The 17,730-nt window shown below is 45.6% G+C and overlaps 1 protein-coding gene across 1 annotated transcript in view; it reads left to right on the forward strand.

The window, feature by feature from the left end:
• Positions 1-6,182: 6,182 nt before the first annotated feature.
• LOC105286012 (protein dead ringer) overlaps positions 6,183-17,730 on the forward strand; it is a 75,926-nt gene continuing 64,378 nt past the window's right edge. The window contains 1 exon segment of the mRNA XM_026974328.1: positions 6,183-7,188. Within this exon segment, the coding sequence (XP_026830129.1) occupies positions 7,087-7,188 (102 nt within the window). The 5' untranslated portion in view covers positions 6,183-7,086.

The raw sequence follows: 17,730 nt of genomic DNA on the forward strand, positions 1-17,730 counted from the left end.
ATCCCCACGCCCTCCACGTACTACGTGCGTATATTACGTATATACATATACGTGCAACGAGCTGGAATTCCGTCAGCCTCCGCACAGAGGCGAGCAGTAACGATTTAGTTTCCTGAAAACGAGTTTGCGTATTATCGTTGAATGCGTTCAGAACGCGGAACGCATACACGCGCGTGCATACGCGTTGTCGTTGTCCAATTACGGCCAATTAATCGTCGTTTCTGCCATTACCGTTCGAGGTGTTCACGGAACGAACACGTTTCTAAGCGATTCAAAGCGCCGAGTACCTCAAGTACGCGCGGCATCGCTTACGTTTACATTGGCAGAACCCCGTAAGTCATTAATAACCGATACGCGGAGCTTCGTTTCTGTCTCGCGTTAATTCGACGTATCGAATCGAACGACACACCACGCTCGTTAATCTTCCTTCCCGAACCGTCGCTCTTTAGCGATTTATTTAAGGAAGGTGTGCGTTTCTCTCTCCCTCTCTTTTTTCTTCCTTTTCCATTCAGCCAGTCTTTTTCATCCGACATGCGTAGAGCAGACGTATCGTTCGAACCACGGTTAATTAATGCGAGGAGTATGCGTCGTCGGTATGCGGGTAGGATACGATAATATACCATGTGTATCATTACAAAGCGCACCATGTCGCTTACACACTGTGCGACTTTCCTTTCTCCAGGGTGGGTTTTATTGTAAAAGCAGAAATCTCAGAAGTGAATTTTCTCCGCGTCCGTCTGCATTCATTAACGTCCAGGTAACAGTGACAGCGCTATTCGTCACGTACGTCACAGGCAGAATCCCAATGATATCACTGGTATTACAGCGACCCGGGATAACTTTGACTATTCGAAAAATTTCGGAGGATCGGAGCTATAAATACTAGTAATAAGGCGTGGGGCCATTAATCTTCGACAGTAATTTCGGTTTGCAGTGGCGACATTCGCCGTCTCATTCGCTCTGTCCGCCTTTTCTATCTGCCGCTCGTTCGGCTTCCTCCCTCTGTATATCTTGCCCGTTCTCGCACTTTCTAGGATAATTAATGATCCCGAAAGAGCGATCTCCTCACGGTTGTCTCGTCTCGGGGTAATCTTTCCCCGTCTCGCTCCCGTCGTCTCGTTACCTCCTCCTCCTCCTCAGCCAAACCTTTTCTCGAGTTGGATAATCATTTTCCGGGCATGAGTATACGTTACCAACGGAACCAATGAGGAAGCGCTATAGCACGTGACTGATCGGTGTAACGAGTCGATAAAATGGTGATCAATAAATCGTAACAAGTATCGTCCGCGGATTAACGGAATGAAATACAAAAGCAAAAGGATCAGACTGCGAGAGACGCAGAGAGGGCATATTCCATGGAATTTGTCGGGAGAATGGACAGACCTTCCAGAGGATTTGCATAGCGGTGTCCAGGTGTCGCGCGGCATCTTCCTAGCATCTTGGCACAGCCGTCGATCTCTAATTATCTGGAAATGGGGAGGCTCCGTGCGGCTCACAGTGGCTGCTCGTTCCCTCTCCTTCTATTTTTCGCTCGTTCCCGATAATAAACGCGTATTTTCATGACAATCGAATCGACCAGAGGGGGCTGTTAAACGCCGTTTGGCATTATCTCGTCTTGGCTAATTCCTTCGGAGAGTGCTCGGTCCTCTCCTTCTTTTTTTTTATCGCATCTCGCATCTCTCGTACAGCCCGTTTAGTGAATACGGAAGCGACGAAAGCTGGAATTTCCGGTTGATTCGGCACACTAACGATGGGGTGGTTCGACAGCCCGTGGGGACTTCGCGCGCGTGATCCCCCATTGTCGGGCGTTCGCGCAATCTGCCTCGTTGACAATTTGCACAATAATGGACACGCATCGACGAGGAACAAATTAACACCGTGGCCGTTAGGAACCGCGATTCACCAGCAACAGCGCGTTTTGCACGTTTAGCGTGATCAGAGATACGGACGCGCGCGCGCGCAACAAGCATCGGCGAACGATGCGAGTAATTGGAAATTGCCGCCCTAGATTCTCGCGAGGCGATTCCGCGAACCATCGAGAGGCAACCACTCGAGGCTGGATATCGGTTCTTGCATCAATATTTAATCGCCGCTAACAAGATGGCGATGGTATGCGCGCCACCCAGACGAGCTATAAAAGCACGAGGGGCCGTAATAGTCAACGTACATTCTCGGTACATCCTTATGTGGCCGCTCGTACCGCTCGAGACAAGGAGGAACGGAGTAAGAGGAAGAAGGAGGCAGAGAGCTCCGTGCGCCGGAGTTTCCATGGCGAAAAGAAGGTGACGAGAGATCTCATGGAGGAAGATAGAGCAAATAATCCAGCGGCGCTGAGCCTGAGAATTGTCAATCGAAGGTGCCAAGAAATAAGAGAACGTTTCGAGGCGCGGCTTCTCAAACATCCTTCCTTTGGACGTGACCGCGAACTCTCTCGCGCTTCTCGTCCGCCTCTCGTACATAATTATAAGCGTGACCGATTTTATGCGCGTTCAAACACTGCACGTCGCTATCTCGGTTCCACGCCACGCGCATATCCATCCCCTCTCCGCCCAATTGCTCACGTTGATAACTCACGATTGTTTAAAATCGTACGAAAAATCATACCGGTACGCGAAAGCTAGCTACAGCTACACCGTTAAAAATTGTGCGTCCATGTGTTAAAATTTTCTTGTGTTGCCATGTTTTGATTGCTACTTCAATGTAAAATTAACATACAACTGATATGTTATTATTTTTATAACAATTTTATATGTTACATTAATGTTAACTTCATAACTTAACATTTTATGTATGTCTCTTAGAAATGGAATATTATTTCAAATGCTTTTAACACAATAATTTTAAACAATCAACATGTCACAAAGTCAGTTTAACATTCTAAAAAAAGTTAAAGTAAATCTTCAAATAATCATGAACTTTGACATATAAAATAATCAAATTTACTAAAATTAAATGTTTCTATCAACAATAATTTAAGTTGAAATAATTACTATCATGTGTTAATATAACATAAAAAGTAAATGTTCATATTGTACGAACGAAAATGTTCTATCAACTTTTCTGATGAGTCATTGTAACTTCTCTTCCATGTAGTTTTCAATTACTTTGTATGTTATTTTTACATCACACTTAAAGTTACAATAACAAAAATAAATGTAAAGTATTGTGTTAATTACTTAACATTTCTAGTTTGTCAAGAAGTAACATATGACGAATGAGTTACTTTAACTTAAAATTTAGAGTGGACTTTCTGGGACATGCAAAAAATGTTAAAATTAACATTTTATTTTTTACTGTGTAGAAACGTAATTTCTCCGTAGGTTTGAAAGTCGGCGCCCGCGATTTTCCGATCGCGTAGCGACCGGGTGAGCGCATACGGGCGGATCAACAGGAAGCACGTGAACGTACGTGTTCTTGTATTATGCACGTCCATTATTAGCATAAATTATGCACCTTCTGTGCAAATTCGATAACAATACACCTTCGATGCGTTGAATGGATATTCTTGGCACGCATACCGTTGAGGAAAGACACGTTCGTTCCTGTGTAAACATTATATCGATAATTTTTCCCAACTTCTTACGAATCGTTAGAGCTGTTCTTCACGCCGACCTGTAACGAATTAAATTCTTTTTTTTTCACTTTTTTTCCAGCTCAATTTTACCTGAGTTGATGGCTTTGCTCCTACTTTTATTTCTTTTGTATCTTTTACTGCAAGAAATTTCTTTTTCGAAAGCTTTCGATAAAGTTGCCGATTGTCAGATCTTTTTATACTTTCTGTACCAACTATAATTTTGATTTTGCAGGTACAGGTATACAGACAGTAGTAAAATCGCTGCCATAAATTTACACGTGATTCTTCTTAGACTTAAATTCTATATTTCAAAACACGGTAAGGAAAGAATCTATCTTCTATAGGAATTTCAGAATTATAACGGTACAAGGATGAGAGATTTTGAGAAGGCACCGCTTAGATCCCTTCTTTACCTAAGAGAATGAACAAAGGGAAATGAAAGGCGACAGTATTTCTAACATATTTCTTGATATTGTATGAAATTTCAAGAATTGATAGATTGTTAATTCCCTTGTCACATCACAAATGCACAAGGATAAAAGAGAAAGCTAACTTTTTCTAATATTAACATTCTCGATCATAAAACGATCGTTTTCTTTTGTTTCGAATCAATCATTCGAATAAAAAAGGAATAGAAAAAAAAGAAATTGACGGTTGATTCGTTGGAATAGTCTCAAAGTGATGATATCACACAGACATTTTAAAATTAACGATAGGAAAAGTATTATAGGATGAGAATATAATTGTGACGGACAATTCAATAGAATTGTATTGTGGAACGAGATCTTTGAGGCCGGAGAGAGCAAGGAGGAGATAGATTGCGAAGGCAGAGCAAATGAAAGAAAAACACGAAAAGTACGAAGCGAAGAGGATCCTATCTCGCGAAACGGGCCGAGATGAGCCTTATTACTGGCGGGATCAAACAGCCATTGGGGTGTTAACTGCCCGCAAAGTCGGGAGGAGAACGAAACGACAAAAAAGAAAGAGAAAGAGAATCGTCGGCCTCGACGTGCGATCGCGCGCGCAAACGCATTTTTCGAGACTTAAAATACATAATGGTTCCTGCTGACGATCATTTTATCTGATCCGAATTTGGGATGTTCTCATGGAAATGTTATTCGCCGAATTCGGATAATCGTTCAGGTCAGGTATCCCTTTGAATCCTCTCTCGTTTATTTCGAGTATGCGATTTCTAAGTTTTCTCACCACCAGAAATTTTGTCGTTTCTTTGTCAGGTTCTGTGTCTTTTTCTCAATCTGACAAATTTTTATCATTATTGATTTTATATATAGAAATTTATTTGATACTATCATTAAAGGCTGCACTAATAAACTTTCACAAATAAAACATAACTTAAGTAATTCCCGATATATGTACATCTAATTAATCCCTAAACAGAGGGTAAGGGAAGTCGTTGCGAAGGAAAAAAGGGCCTTTTGCAGATTTGCAGCGTTGTACGCATAAACACTGTTGGGAAATGCAGAAAGCAGCTTCCTATGTCCGTCAATAGCGCGTACGTGTAAATAACAGTCGAGCATCCCGCGCTAACAACTGCCCGTACCCTCCAATCAGGTGTAATCTCGTACCGTAATTTTATTTCGAAAATACGGAAAATAAGGGACATACAAATATTATTCTTCGGATTTTGATTGTTATCTTTACCGACACAAACGGAAATGTACGGTAGACGTGCGTGCAAACGTGAGTAAACATAGAAAATTGTTTAATATACGATTAACCACACAGCGAGATAACATGGATACGTTGCGCAACTTTTATGCGTTGATTTCACGTACAGCACTGGCGAAACGGACGAAAGAAATGTCTCCTATTATTTCCCAATCTCTTCCATCAATTTTTGCCGTCTGTTCTCCGTTTTGCGCGACAATTTATTCATTTTAGACTTCAATCGCTTTTTTCAGATAATCTGACAAGGAGATTTTATTCTCATATATATATTATATTGAAAGAAATATGAGAGAAACTTTCCTATACAGATTTTCACCGTTTGGCACTAATTTCCAATTTTCGGAATTTATACGGCATCTATCTAAAAGTTTCAGGAAGTGAACAAAAGCTGGACAAAAGAAACACGAATCCATTATACTCGAAATTTCTTGATTTAGAGATATGCTGCTTTCTATCTTCTTTATTTTACGATATCCTGTGGTGTACTAAACAATATTGTGCGGGAAGATTGCGAAAAATTTTGATTTCACAGAAAAGTGTAAAGTAATATCAGGCACGCTACACACACGCGACACACAAAGTTGAAGCGCTCTCCTTTTACGTGCAACACATCATGTGATAAAAGCGCGGGAAAAAAACAACGGAGAGAAAGAGAGATCGAAAACTCGTACAAGTTGGTGAAACGGAGGAAAAAGGGAATTCGCACGGGAGGCGTCCGCGTCGGCAGCGGGCGTGACTATCCCTCGCCGCCGCCTACTCGGTGCTCGCGCGCGCCGTTCGGGATCCTCCGCCTCTCTGCAGAGAGGTCGGCAACGGCGCGGCGGTGGTGGTGGTAGACGAACGAGGAGGGATCGAGAGGGCCGAAGCGAGCCGGCGCGTACGTCTTTAGATCGTAGTAGAACGTGGGAGAGCGCACGGCCGTCCCTCGCAGTCGCTCGCCCTTTCGTGCCGGTTTCTCCCTAAGGACGAGTCGGTATCTCGCACGAGCGGTGACGGAGGATCGTTCGTGGCCAGCCGTTCCGTCATCGACGCGTCGACGTCGCGACGAGTCAACAGTTTCGTCCCACCAGTGAATCCGGCGATCGATAATCGATATAATCGCGTTGCACGTGACAATTTTCGACCGTGCGTGGTGCGGCGCGAGCTCGTCATCCCCACCCCCGGACCCTGTGATTGCCCCACTCCTCGGTCGAGCATCGTCCGATAGATTTCGTTCCTTCCCCCCACTTTCGTCTCTTTCCTTAATTCTTCCTTCTTTCTCCCGTTTTCCTCCGAGCAGTAGTTACTCTACGTGTTGCGTGTCGTGCGCGTCGTCGCGAGCTGCGTGATTTCTCTCGTCGTATCTCGTCGGGGTCGGTCGACCCGTGTGCGCAACCACCGTTGTCGCTGGACCTCGAGACTTTTCGTCGCGACCGTAACGACGTTGTCAAAACAACGCGCACGTTGAATTCCGTGCCGGCTCACGAGGCTCGCTCTCGGAAACGGGAATACTCGGAGAATAAATACGAGGAAACGAGGAAAAAAGGTTGTAAAAAGGGCGAGAGTGCGCCGAAGCCGTTGATCGTGCCGCGATCGCGCGCGTTAATTTCCCTCGCGAGCGTTGCCGACGGTACTCGATCGCGGCGGAGTAGCCACACTGGTTCGCGCGACGAATCGACAACTCCGTCGCGCTCGATCGCGCGATTCCTTGCGCATACGGCGCATCGCGGATCGTGTTGCGGTGCCGCAACGCGTAACAGCGCGTACGCCCGTTTCGTAGTTGGCCGCGTTACAATAAAGCAGTCAAAATTCGGGTAAAAGGTGAACCGAAGCCATCCTACGCGATGGAAAAGGACGATCAAGAAATAGAGAATCCCGGAGGAGGAGTGGCGAACGGGGCGAACGGGGCCAACGGGGCCAACGGGCAGTACCCGGAACAGCAGCAGGTAACCTTTTCGGTCTTTGCGGAATCTGTCGCGCGTTTTTCCAGAGCGATACTCGTGGCGCTTGCGGCAGGTGAACGTTTCCACCTTGCGATGATACCTTTTGCGAGTTGAATCCGAGAGGAATGTGTACGAAGTGTTGAACGAACAGCTCGGAATCTCGTTAGCGGTAACGGACTAGAGTGAAACGGCGCCTCGCAGAGGTTAACTCGATTGTCGTCGTTGCTCGAAAGGCCGATGCGACATTCGCGATGTTCATGCTCGCGTTTGTGTCGCTTTTAAAAAACGCGCGGTTGTGCATGCCGAGATGCTTCATGGGAAAACGATTGCAAACGTCCTTTTCGCTAGTCCAGTCTCTCTCGGATCTCGTAAAGAGCGACGAGATTCGTCGCTTGGAAACAATTTCCGAATTAGCGTTGCTGCAAAAGCGGTCACAAAAGCGGTTACAGTCGTGTCGAATTTGAAAAGATGGCTAGCGAAAATGCTCGATTGTGATTGGTCGGCTCGCTAACCACTTGAGACTTTTCTCTTCCGGCCCAAGATTCGAAAGGTCCACTTGCCTGGCAACAAAATCTTGGCAACAAAAGTGTTGCCAACTAGAATCGTATATTCACATGGATAAATTTTAAGAATAAAATTTCGATGTAAAATATATATATTTATTTATTTCAAGCAATCAAACGAATTGGATACATCTGATATCTGAGATTGTAATCGCGTCAAGACAAATACGTAGAAACTGTGTTTGATATCATTACTCTAGTAGAGCGATATTAATTTACAAGCAATCAGAATGCCAATCACACGGCACGCGCTTACTCGAGGAACGTTTCTTGGCAACAAATACGTGTTTTATACCTTTGATAACTCTTTGATAACTCTCCTTGCAAAAGTCGTCCGTCCAACGTCTCTATAAAAGCTATTTCACGGAAAGGAGAAACTTGATAAATATAAACACGATCTTCTGGATGTATTCGTTATTCGGCCAACTTATTCAAACTACAATCAGACAAATATTTTTAAATCGATATTTTAAAAGTTATCAAATTAGATTTCAAATAGCGCAAAGTAAAATTGTGAAAAGTTTGAACTTTACATGTTAAATAAAAAATATATATGTATACATATACTCTGGAATCGGCAATGGTACCGGCGATTGCCGGCGAGGGGCCGCGAGGAAGATTGCGAGAGAATATTTACCTGCGTATCGTATGCAACAGAGTTTGGTTCTCATTTCATACGCATAATTACGACCTGTGCAGTTTTTGACAACGTGCCGAATCGTGCACCAGTAGCATAATATTTGCACGGTGATGTATACGCCACTGAGCAAGTGTCTGATAATTTGGTGCAACGGCAGGTAGCAAAGTCGGGAAGCCTGTCGCACACGGAGACACAAAGTTGCCTCGTTGTGTATAGATCTAGGTGGAGGTGTAAAACAGGGTCGATTCGAGAACGTGCGTTATCAGTAGTGTGACGACACTACCTGCGCTGTCGGTTGTACACTAAGGTGCATTGATTCGCGTGGTAGCAAATATTTATATTAATATTTATTAATATTACTATATATAATAATATATATATATATATACATATATATTACATGTATATAATATATATATTAATATTAATAAATATATATATTCGCTACCACGCGAATTAATGCACCTTAGTGTACATAAAAGGGAAAAGCAAAAGAAGAGAGAAGAGAGAGGAGAGTGGCGAAAGGGAGAGCGAGATAGAGACTCGTACAGTCGCGAAAGGGTAAAGGTGGAGCGAGGGGATGAAGGGGTGTTGGGGGGATTTGCTGGCTCGTCGGTGTGCACGAACGGCGCAAGGGCGGGGATTCCCCCTTCGGCCAATCGGATCGACTAGCGAATGCGCTTAACCTACGGTACCACCGTTTCTGCTGCTCGTTCACCTGCAGACGCCATGTCGTGACGTCACTCTCATTACGACGGGACCCCGGCGTTCGCGGTAACACCGCATTGTCACCTCGTGCCGTCAGTATCACCTTTATCATGGAAATCGTTCGTGATTCCTCGCTTCAGACTTGGCTTGGATAAGCACGGACGTTGCCGTTGAAACTCATCATACAACTTTTTATATCACCAAGTTTCTAAATTACAAATGCAACCCTTAAAATTGCTGAAATACTTCAGCATTAGCTTTACGGGGTTCGTCGAAGGATCATGCAGCGAGATGCTCCAAGGCAACCTCGCCAAGGTAGCCTTGACGAACCCAGGGTTCCTCTGTTATTCGGCTATTTTACGATAGCCCTATAAAGATCTCATAATTAGATTTTCGGACGTAATATCCGGAATTGGTCGGCCCTTGTAGACGACTCGTACCAAGGTCAAGTCCAAAATTGCTGTAAAGGCCAATCTCTCGTCCCTTTTTTTCTTTTTCTTTCTTTTTTTTTTAGAAAAATGCAGAGATCTATAAAACCGAATTGTATCAGGGCGGGCCGAAGCTTCCACGTAAGAAATGGACACACAAAATGTATTATGGGGTGGTTATTATACTTTTATAGATACGCTTAAAAATATTTAGATAATCCGTTAAATAATCGCGAATACTTTGATAGAGAATACCTCAAGAAAATCCATCTCTGCTTAACCCTGAGAAGGGCCTGCGAACATTATTAATTACGCGAGAACGAACACCAGACAGACGGTCGGAATCCCCCCTTCTTTCACGAGGTTAAATTATTCGTGCGCATCGGAGCACGTCTCTTGGACGCGATTCGCAGGGAGGCGCGTGTATCCGCATGCAACGCGTGTCGGTCGCAATGCGCGTGATCCCGAATCAGCAACGGTGCGAACGGAGAAGCTAGCCTCGTCGTTGGTGGGGAATCACGGCGTGGCGGCGGCGGCGGCGGCGGTGGCGGCGTGGCGGCGGTGCGGCGGCGCAGGAGCATCAAAGCGCGGCAAGAGGGGCGTCCCTGAATGAAATGAAGAAAAAAAAGAGGAGGACTGAATCGCGATTGGTCCACGCTCGCCTCGCGGTCACGCCTGCCTTTATCCGCGCGTTGCGTCGTGCGCGAGCTCTTCTGCTTCGAGACGAAACGCGAATCGATCATGTCCCCCGCATAAGTAGCATTATCGTGATCGTTTTACTGCAATATCATTAAACTGAAAGAAAAAAAAGCAACTTTTGTCGATACTCGTCATAGCAAATAAAAACGAAGAGGTCTGAAAATGAGCGCGAGGTGAAAAACTAAATCGACACGATCGCGCGCTGCACTATTCCGCATTTTCCTTTGTAAGGAACCGTTATCGGTCGTCTAACGACACCGATGTTATCGAAAATGAATCTGGACAGCCTCGCGGTTCCATTAACGCCGAGCAAGTTTCATGCGCGAAGCAAGACGTTTTTGCCTTTGAACGATATTTTTAGTCAACGCTACGAAAATATAAAATTTGTGTGCTCGGACAGTCCGTTTAATGACGCTATAAATCATTGATAAGAATTATTTATCGGAATATATATTATATTCCTTTATTGCATCATCACTCAATGACATGAAACTATATTTAAATCGATATTGCGCGTTTAAGAGATAACAACGTGCATAAAATGAAAAGTGTCCATCTATCGTGGGTATCTGTCACCTTTATTAACGTCGCTGCCAAAAGCATAAAACTACTCGTTTATAAACTTTAATATCAGCCACGGAATCGAAACATATTTGTTTTGCGTTTAATAATGTATTTCATTAAAACGAGGCTCTTGTCCCTTATTAGCATCGGTGGTAATCGTGACTCTGCGAGTCCAATGTATCGATAAGAGCTTTTAGAAATTAATGACAATGCTGTTATAACCGTTAACCTTTAGCCAGTCTTTTATAAGACTTCGTTAATTATTCCTTGTCCGCAGTCGCAGAATTTTATGCCGGATATTCTGCATTATATAGCAGGATGTGGTAAAATGCATTAAAGGAGTACCGGCGCATCGGCACACCAGCGCGTATAAAATCACGGTATCAATTGGCCGTCTCGCGCGTACATTATGTAGCGCAGATTACTGATCCGCCGTGCGAGATAGCTCGCGCAACGCTATACTTGGTCGCTAAGCAAGTCGCATCCGTGAATATCCGCCGTTCTGAGAGAACGGGCTTACTACCTCGGACATCGCGTACCTCGCGAGCAACACCGCCAATTATTCCCTGTTTTGACGAGTATCTCAATTGCACGCTTACCGTCTTGGATCGTCTCGCAGGACTCATGCCTTCGACCGGCCCTTACTGATTAACCTTTGAAGAAGTAAATTTTCCCTTTTGCTTTTAGTCGATAAAGAACGTGTCTCGGAGCGCTTTATCGTTTATGGCACTAGGAAACCGGCGGCACCTTCGAGACAGCTCTGAACAGTGGGCATCATCGTGTTCAGATCGCACCAGTTTAAGGATACGTAAATAAGCGAATAAGCGAAGTATTTCAAAAGACAGAGGCAAACAGAGATCGTAGAAATGTTTCTCTCGTTTCCATTGTCCAAGCACATCGACAACGGTGTACAGTGACGAAGGAATTGTCGTGACGCTTGCGTAATACAGCAAACGTGATCTTTTGAGACTTTTTGAAACAAGTCGATGTTTGAGAGGAGGGGAGGGGGCGCATTTGCTGTCTTCTTCGAGTCAAGTGGAACTTTGAGAAAGGTTAACACCCAATTGCCTATCTCACCGTGTTTCGCCTCGAGGGAAAGGTACGACGACCATTAGGAGAGACTTATAGACAGCCACTACTGGCATCAAGGTGGTCGTGGGGTCCTCTCAGCTGAAAAAGACCCCATGCAGGTGATGTCTGGCACGAGGCTACTGAATCTTTGTCGTTGAAACGTGTCTAGACTGTTCCTAGACTCTCCGAATTGTCTCTGGACCACTTTTAGAGATCGTCTCTAGCCGCTTAGCTTCTAACTGCGTCCAAATCAGTTTCACGTGTAAGCGTTTTCAGAAAAGTTTTACCGCCGTAGCTATCGTCACGTTAATTTGCATCGACATTTTTCTCCTGCCGATACTTGAACGTCCTCAAGTTAAACGATTTTTCTCGATTCATTACCCATTTGGATTTAATGCGGATCCTAAAGCAGATGATAAAACCATAGTAAAGCATTCGCGATTCGTCTCTTTATGCATTTTAATCGAGCGTAATCACGGGGCGTGTATGTCGGCGAATAACGTAAAGCGATTTTACGATTTTTCGGCGTATAGCTCTGCCCCCTCGGTTGAAATATTGAATTTGAGCCATCGCGTATATATCACTCGCGGTCCTAAGTAAACTCGGACTGGATGGATGTCCGCGAGACCGCTTGTGCACGTTCGAGGGAAACGGGTTCCTCGTCGAACTCGTACAAACAACGAAGCAGGAGACGCGCTTCGACAGACCACTGAGATCCATGGGCTCTCTTGTTGACTCTTTGACTTTACTCGCGCCTCTTGCTCGTCCGTTTCTTCTTGCCCTCTCTCTCTCTCTCTCCTTCTCCTCCCCTTTTCTTGCTCTTTCTCTCTTTCTTTCTGTTCATCTTTCCTTACCTCTTCCACCTGCTTTACCGTGGTCCATCGCTCTTCTGCACTTTGGAATCTCGCAGCTTCCTTCAGGTCGACAGGGTCATCGACTTCTTACCTGACCGTTTCGTGGAACCGCGTAACCGAAGAAAAGAGACGCTTAAATTTGATTTCGTGCGTATTTGATTAAGCAAAGTGGGTGCACGATTTTCTGCTTGGAAACTAACGTCGCCTTTTCGTAAATTAATTTTCGAGCGCGTACGCATACCCAGAAGTGCATCGCGCAAATGTAAATCCTTACCACATGTACCACGTGCAGAAACTTGAACGAAATGCAGGCAGTCAATTGGCAGGCAAAGTGTTTCGATCACGAGGATGAAGTAACGATGATGACAGCACGCACTCGCACCGCGTGCGAGAAATGTGACTCCCTTATTAAATCCTTATTTCGCGTAGTAAAATAATCAGCAAGATCGGTCGCTGAAAAATATGGTACGGCAGTCTCCTTTAGCGCCACCGATACACCGTGTGTGCGTTAATGGATGATTTGCGTAAGCGAGTGGGGGCTACACCTCGTGTGCTTGGACACACGCAAAGTGCGAAGCGGACTTGGCCCGGCCAAGTGGAGTAATGCCGTAAAGCGCCCATTCACGTATCATTATCCGCGCTGGTACCGAGATAACGTTGTTGCAATCGGCGCAATTATATTTTTACGATTCCGCGCCAAGGCTTCTATTCCATGACTATTAATGTCCGGCAAGTCGTAACGACGCGCAACGCTCGAAGATCTTGCCGGTTACTAACCCAAATACTTGCAATCCTGGAATGCGCGCGATCGTTTTTTTTTCTTTCCCTCTCTCGTACCGTTTTGATCGCGCGAACACTGCGAGGAAAAAAACAAGGGAATGGTACGCGAGTGCGAGGAATAGTACCTCGAATACCTGCTAAATTTCAACATTCATCATCGCGCCGTCAACAGCGCGAGTTTCTTTTCGCGGTCCGCGGTCAATGCGCGGAGATTTAATTTATTATCCGTAATTCCTTTGTCATGATTCGTCGAGATTACATTTGCGTTGGTTTGCAATCGAAGGTTTTACGATTTGAGCGAATAGACGTATTTTCTATTACAAGGTACACAAAGCTGCACTTTTCCCCGGGAGATTGATTCGTCTCGACATCTTGAGTCACGCGTTATTGAACAAGAAGAAAAGCTCATTCTATATTTTAATACATGGAGAAAGTTATCAACGATATTACGACTAGAACGATACTAAAACGCTGTTGCCGCATCAACCAGCAGTAACTGTTGCCGCTTCGGTAATAATTATTCTCCGTGTACCGTTACTGCGCTGGTATTAGAATATAACGCAACCTATTATTACCTATATTTATTACCTTCAATTGATTTTGCCTGGTCCGGGATATGATAATAATCGTCTTTTGCAATCGCTCAAGCAGGAGAACTCGTCCATCGATTCGCCGCGTATTCGAGTATGCGTTTTATAGGCGCCCTACTTTCGCTTCAATAAATAAAGTTGTATCACATTTTGACGGTGATCGTGCGACGTGCGATTATTGTTCAAATAATTTCCCGCCATGAAACATTTTCCACGAAATAGAAAAGTATAGTAGGACGCTGGTGAATCTTTTCATCATAAATGATCCCAGCGATTCCAATGATCCCAAATCGCCGACGCCGAATACTTGAAATGCACGTCGTGCTTAATGTTCCTTCCGATTCTCCCTGAGTCCTGAGTAAAGATCGCCCAGTGGACCTACTAAACTAATCCGCAGACACAATAGATCCGCAAATCATTGGCGCCAGAGGAAAATTTAATGTTGATGCATCGGGCCGCCAGCCGTCCGTTATTAAGAGTTTGGAAGCTTTTCCTCTACGTTCTAGGTTTTGTAGCATGCTCGAGCCTTTGTCCCTTATTAAAGCTTTAGATATGGTCGAGCGAGGAAAAATTAGCATCGAATAACTATAAGTCAAGGGCTGCGTTACGGCAGAAGGATTTGGCAGAACAGGGAGGTGGTAGCTAAGATTATCGTGGATCGAAGAATCTCTGCGACGAGCGACACGATTCCGGCCGTAGATGGACGAGGTCGATATCGACGGTCATTGTGTATAGAGAGCCTCTATATCTCTTAAGGATTATCGATGGGAACCCTCTCGACGGGGGTTTGTGGAAGATATCCGCCTTCCTCGAAGATGGTCTGTTATTTGCCTCCCCTGTAATGCTTTGTCTTCATCACGTTTTTGCTTCACCTAAATGATACTTTTGCTTTTGCCAAAAAAAGATAAAAATTGTTTCCCCTTTTTTTATAAGAGTTTTTCGGGGATTGGAGCGTGTAATCTGCTACGGTTACCGATATTCCAAAGTCTCGGACGAATCTTTTAACGAATGAATTACAACGGAACCATTTCCTTGGAAACTTCGCGAGAAAGAAAAACGGTCATCTTTTATCTCATCTAGAAAGAAATTGCCAATATGTGCATTAAAATTCGATGCTTTTACGAATGCAGTGAGTGTGATAGAAGAATGTAGGTAATTGCAAACGAATGGCAAAACTAGCGACACGTTCACGACAGAATGCAAAAAACATGACAGCCTTTGATCGGCACGTAGCAGATCTTGGCCTTCCTGTCGGCTGCGGGGCGGAAATAATTGGAAAGTCTGGAAATTGATTACGATTTTTCAGAGTTTTATTTTCTCCTTATTCGGGGAACTGAGAGCCACTGTGCTACGTCTTCTCTCCAAAGCTAAAGAAACTCTACGGGATGGACAGCACGTGCCGACCGTATGTTTCTAAAACTCCTGTCCTCGAAACATTTAGAAAGGTCTTTCGATTTCCGTTCTTATGGGTGATCCGCCCGCCTGTGCGCGTAAAATTAAACGTTGCTGCTCCGCAATATTAATGCGTCCACTTCCGGATGCAATATATTCACCAGACTTGCACTCAGTACGGTTTACCTCCCATGGATCACCATGGAGCTAATAAGATGAACCATCCTCCATACCTGACTGCAGAGCTATACCGCAGGGCAGTAGCGTGGCAGGGTGTCGCGAAATTTCGTCTCGATACAAGCGTTCCCCCTCGTGCGAATTTCAGCGGCTGATTTCGAGGATTATCGGTCGCGACAAGAACGACGAGTATCGGCGTATCAAAATTACGCTGTTCTGTCCGCGTAGCGCGTGGTATAATCACGTGCCGGAACAAGCTCGTCGTCGTTAACGACCGGTTTTAAAACTACGAACGTATCGCGGTGACTTGGACGAGTCAATGCTCGCGTCCGCGCGACAGAATGATCGCATGCTTTTGAAAAGTCGGTGCATGCTTTAACGATCACCCTTGGCTGGCGCAACATTTTGCCGCCTCTTCGATACAGAAATGGCCCGAGCAATCGCGTAATGAAGGGTTATCGAAGTTTTAACGACTCTCGGAGAATGAGCGGTTCCACGGAGAATGAGCTGCTGCTTCGTTTGGTAGTGTCTCCTCCTAGTGAACGATCTCGTGCGATACGTTCGTCCATTACGAACCATTGCCAGGTAGCGACACGACGATTTCAAGGACGGATGCGATAATTTCCGATAGGGGCGGTTGAAATGGAAAAATTCCGACGTCGCAGTTCCGTTAGTCGCACCTCTGAAAATGATTCGTGAAAGATTGGCGGAGCCTCGTCGGCGCCTAGCGTTTCGCGATTTTACTCGGCGATTTTTCACGCGCGTCAATGGGAAATCGTCACGCTTCGTAGTTATTTTTTAACGTGACTTCAACTCGGCTCGGCTCGGCTCGGCTCGGGGCGACGTCGCGTCGTCCACGCGGACAATAATTCCAACGTCCGTTTGCGGCAGCGATTGCATTCTGCCACCGAGGCATCATTGTCGCCCGCGGAATACAATTAGCAGTAAATTAGCATACGCCATCGGGACCGATAATAAAATCCTGCATATTATAACGATTGCATCGGATCTCACAATGCCGTTGTCGACCACAAATTATTAATTTAATGGCCCAGTCGACCCGCTGCTCCTTCTGCGAGGGAGGGGTGTTACGACTCGACAGGAAGCGATGGTCGCGCTGAAAAATTCCACGCTCGTTAGAGAAGAAGAAATTGCCTGGCCAGACGCGACTTTGTGCGACTGCAGCTTCGTATTGTCGGTGACACGTTTGCGTTCTCCTGGATTCTCAGATACGCGGACTCTCCTTCCCGGGTATGGGACTCTCGATTGCCGGTATACTCGCGCAAGGACTGGACTCCGAAAGTGATCACCGTAGCTAAACCGTTTTTAACGAAGCTAAATCGGCCGCGTTCATTAAAAGCGCGCGTTATCCCGACCGGGTCCGAGGAGCAGAGAGAGAGAGAGATAGAGATGCGTTCGCTCGCGATGAAACGCGCATAGGCGAGCGAAATACCGAGACGCGCCGGGAGCAGAAGGGAGGGAAAAAAGAAGCGAGATATTTCGGAGGTTATGCTCGGGGCCCGTGTCGCGCCATCAAACTTCGAAACGGGGGTTCGCCTCTTGACGTCTGGCGCGAGTTGCATTCGCTCGTAAAGGCGTCTCGTAACTCGAGGCGTTATAGACATCGTCGGGGGTATATAAACGTCTCATCCTATGTACTTACCGCCTATCCCTCTTTCCCCCTCGAAGCCCCTCCCCCTCTCGCTCTCTCCTTCGCCGATCCTCCCCGTGTGCCTTATGTACATCGCGGGATGCGTGTGTACGCGCCTCCACCACCGGCATCTACGACGTCGCGCCCACCCCCTCTCTTCTCCTCGCGTACATAATACGATCCGCCAGAATGTACATAGCGCACCAACACTGCGGCTCTCGAGCCACCTCTTTGTAGCAACGCGCTCGTGTACAGCGTGTCACTACTACCTCTGGGAGTACCACTTTATAGTGGTGCAGTTTTGCGTCACGAGACAAGTCAGCTTCCCCCTGTCGCGGATACGCGACATATTTCCGAAACGCGCGTTTGCAGCTCTTTTTCTTTTCTCTTTTGCTTCTTTTTCTTTTCAATTTGGGTCGGAAACCGTT

The sequence above is a fragment of the Ooceraea biroi genome, chromosome 12 (genome assembly GCF_003672135.1).
Source record: "Ooceraea biroi isolate clonal line C1 chromosome 12, Obir_v5.4, whole genome shotgun sequence".
Lineage (NCBI taxonomy): Eukaryota > Metazoa > Arthropoda > Insecta > Hymenoptera > Formicidae > Ooceraea > Ooceraea biroi.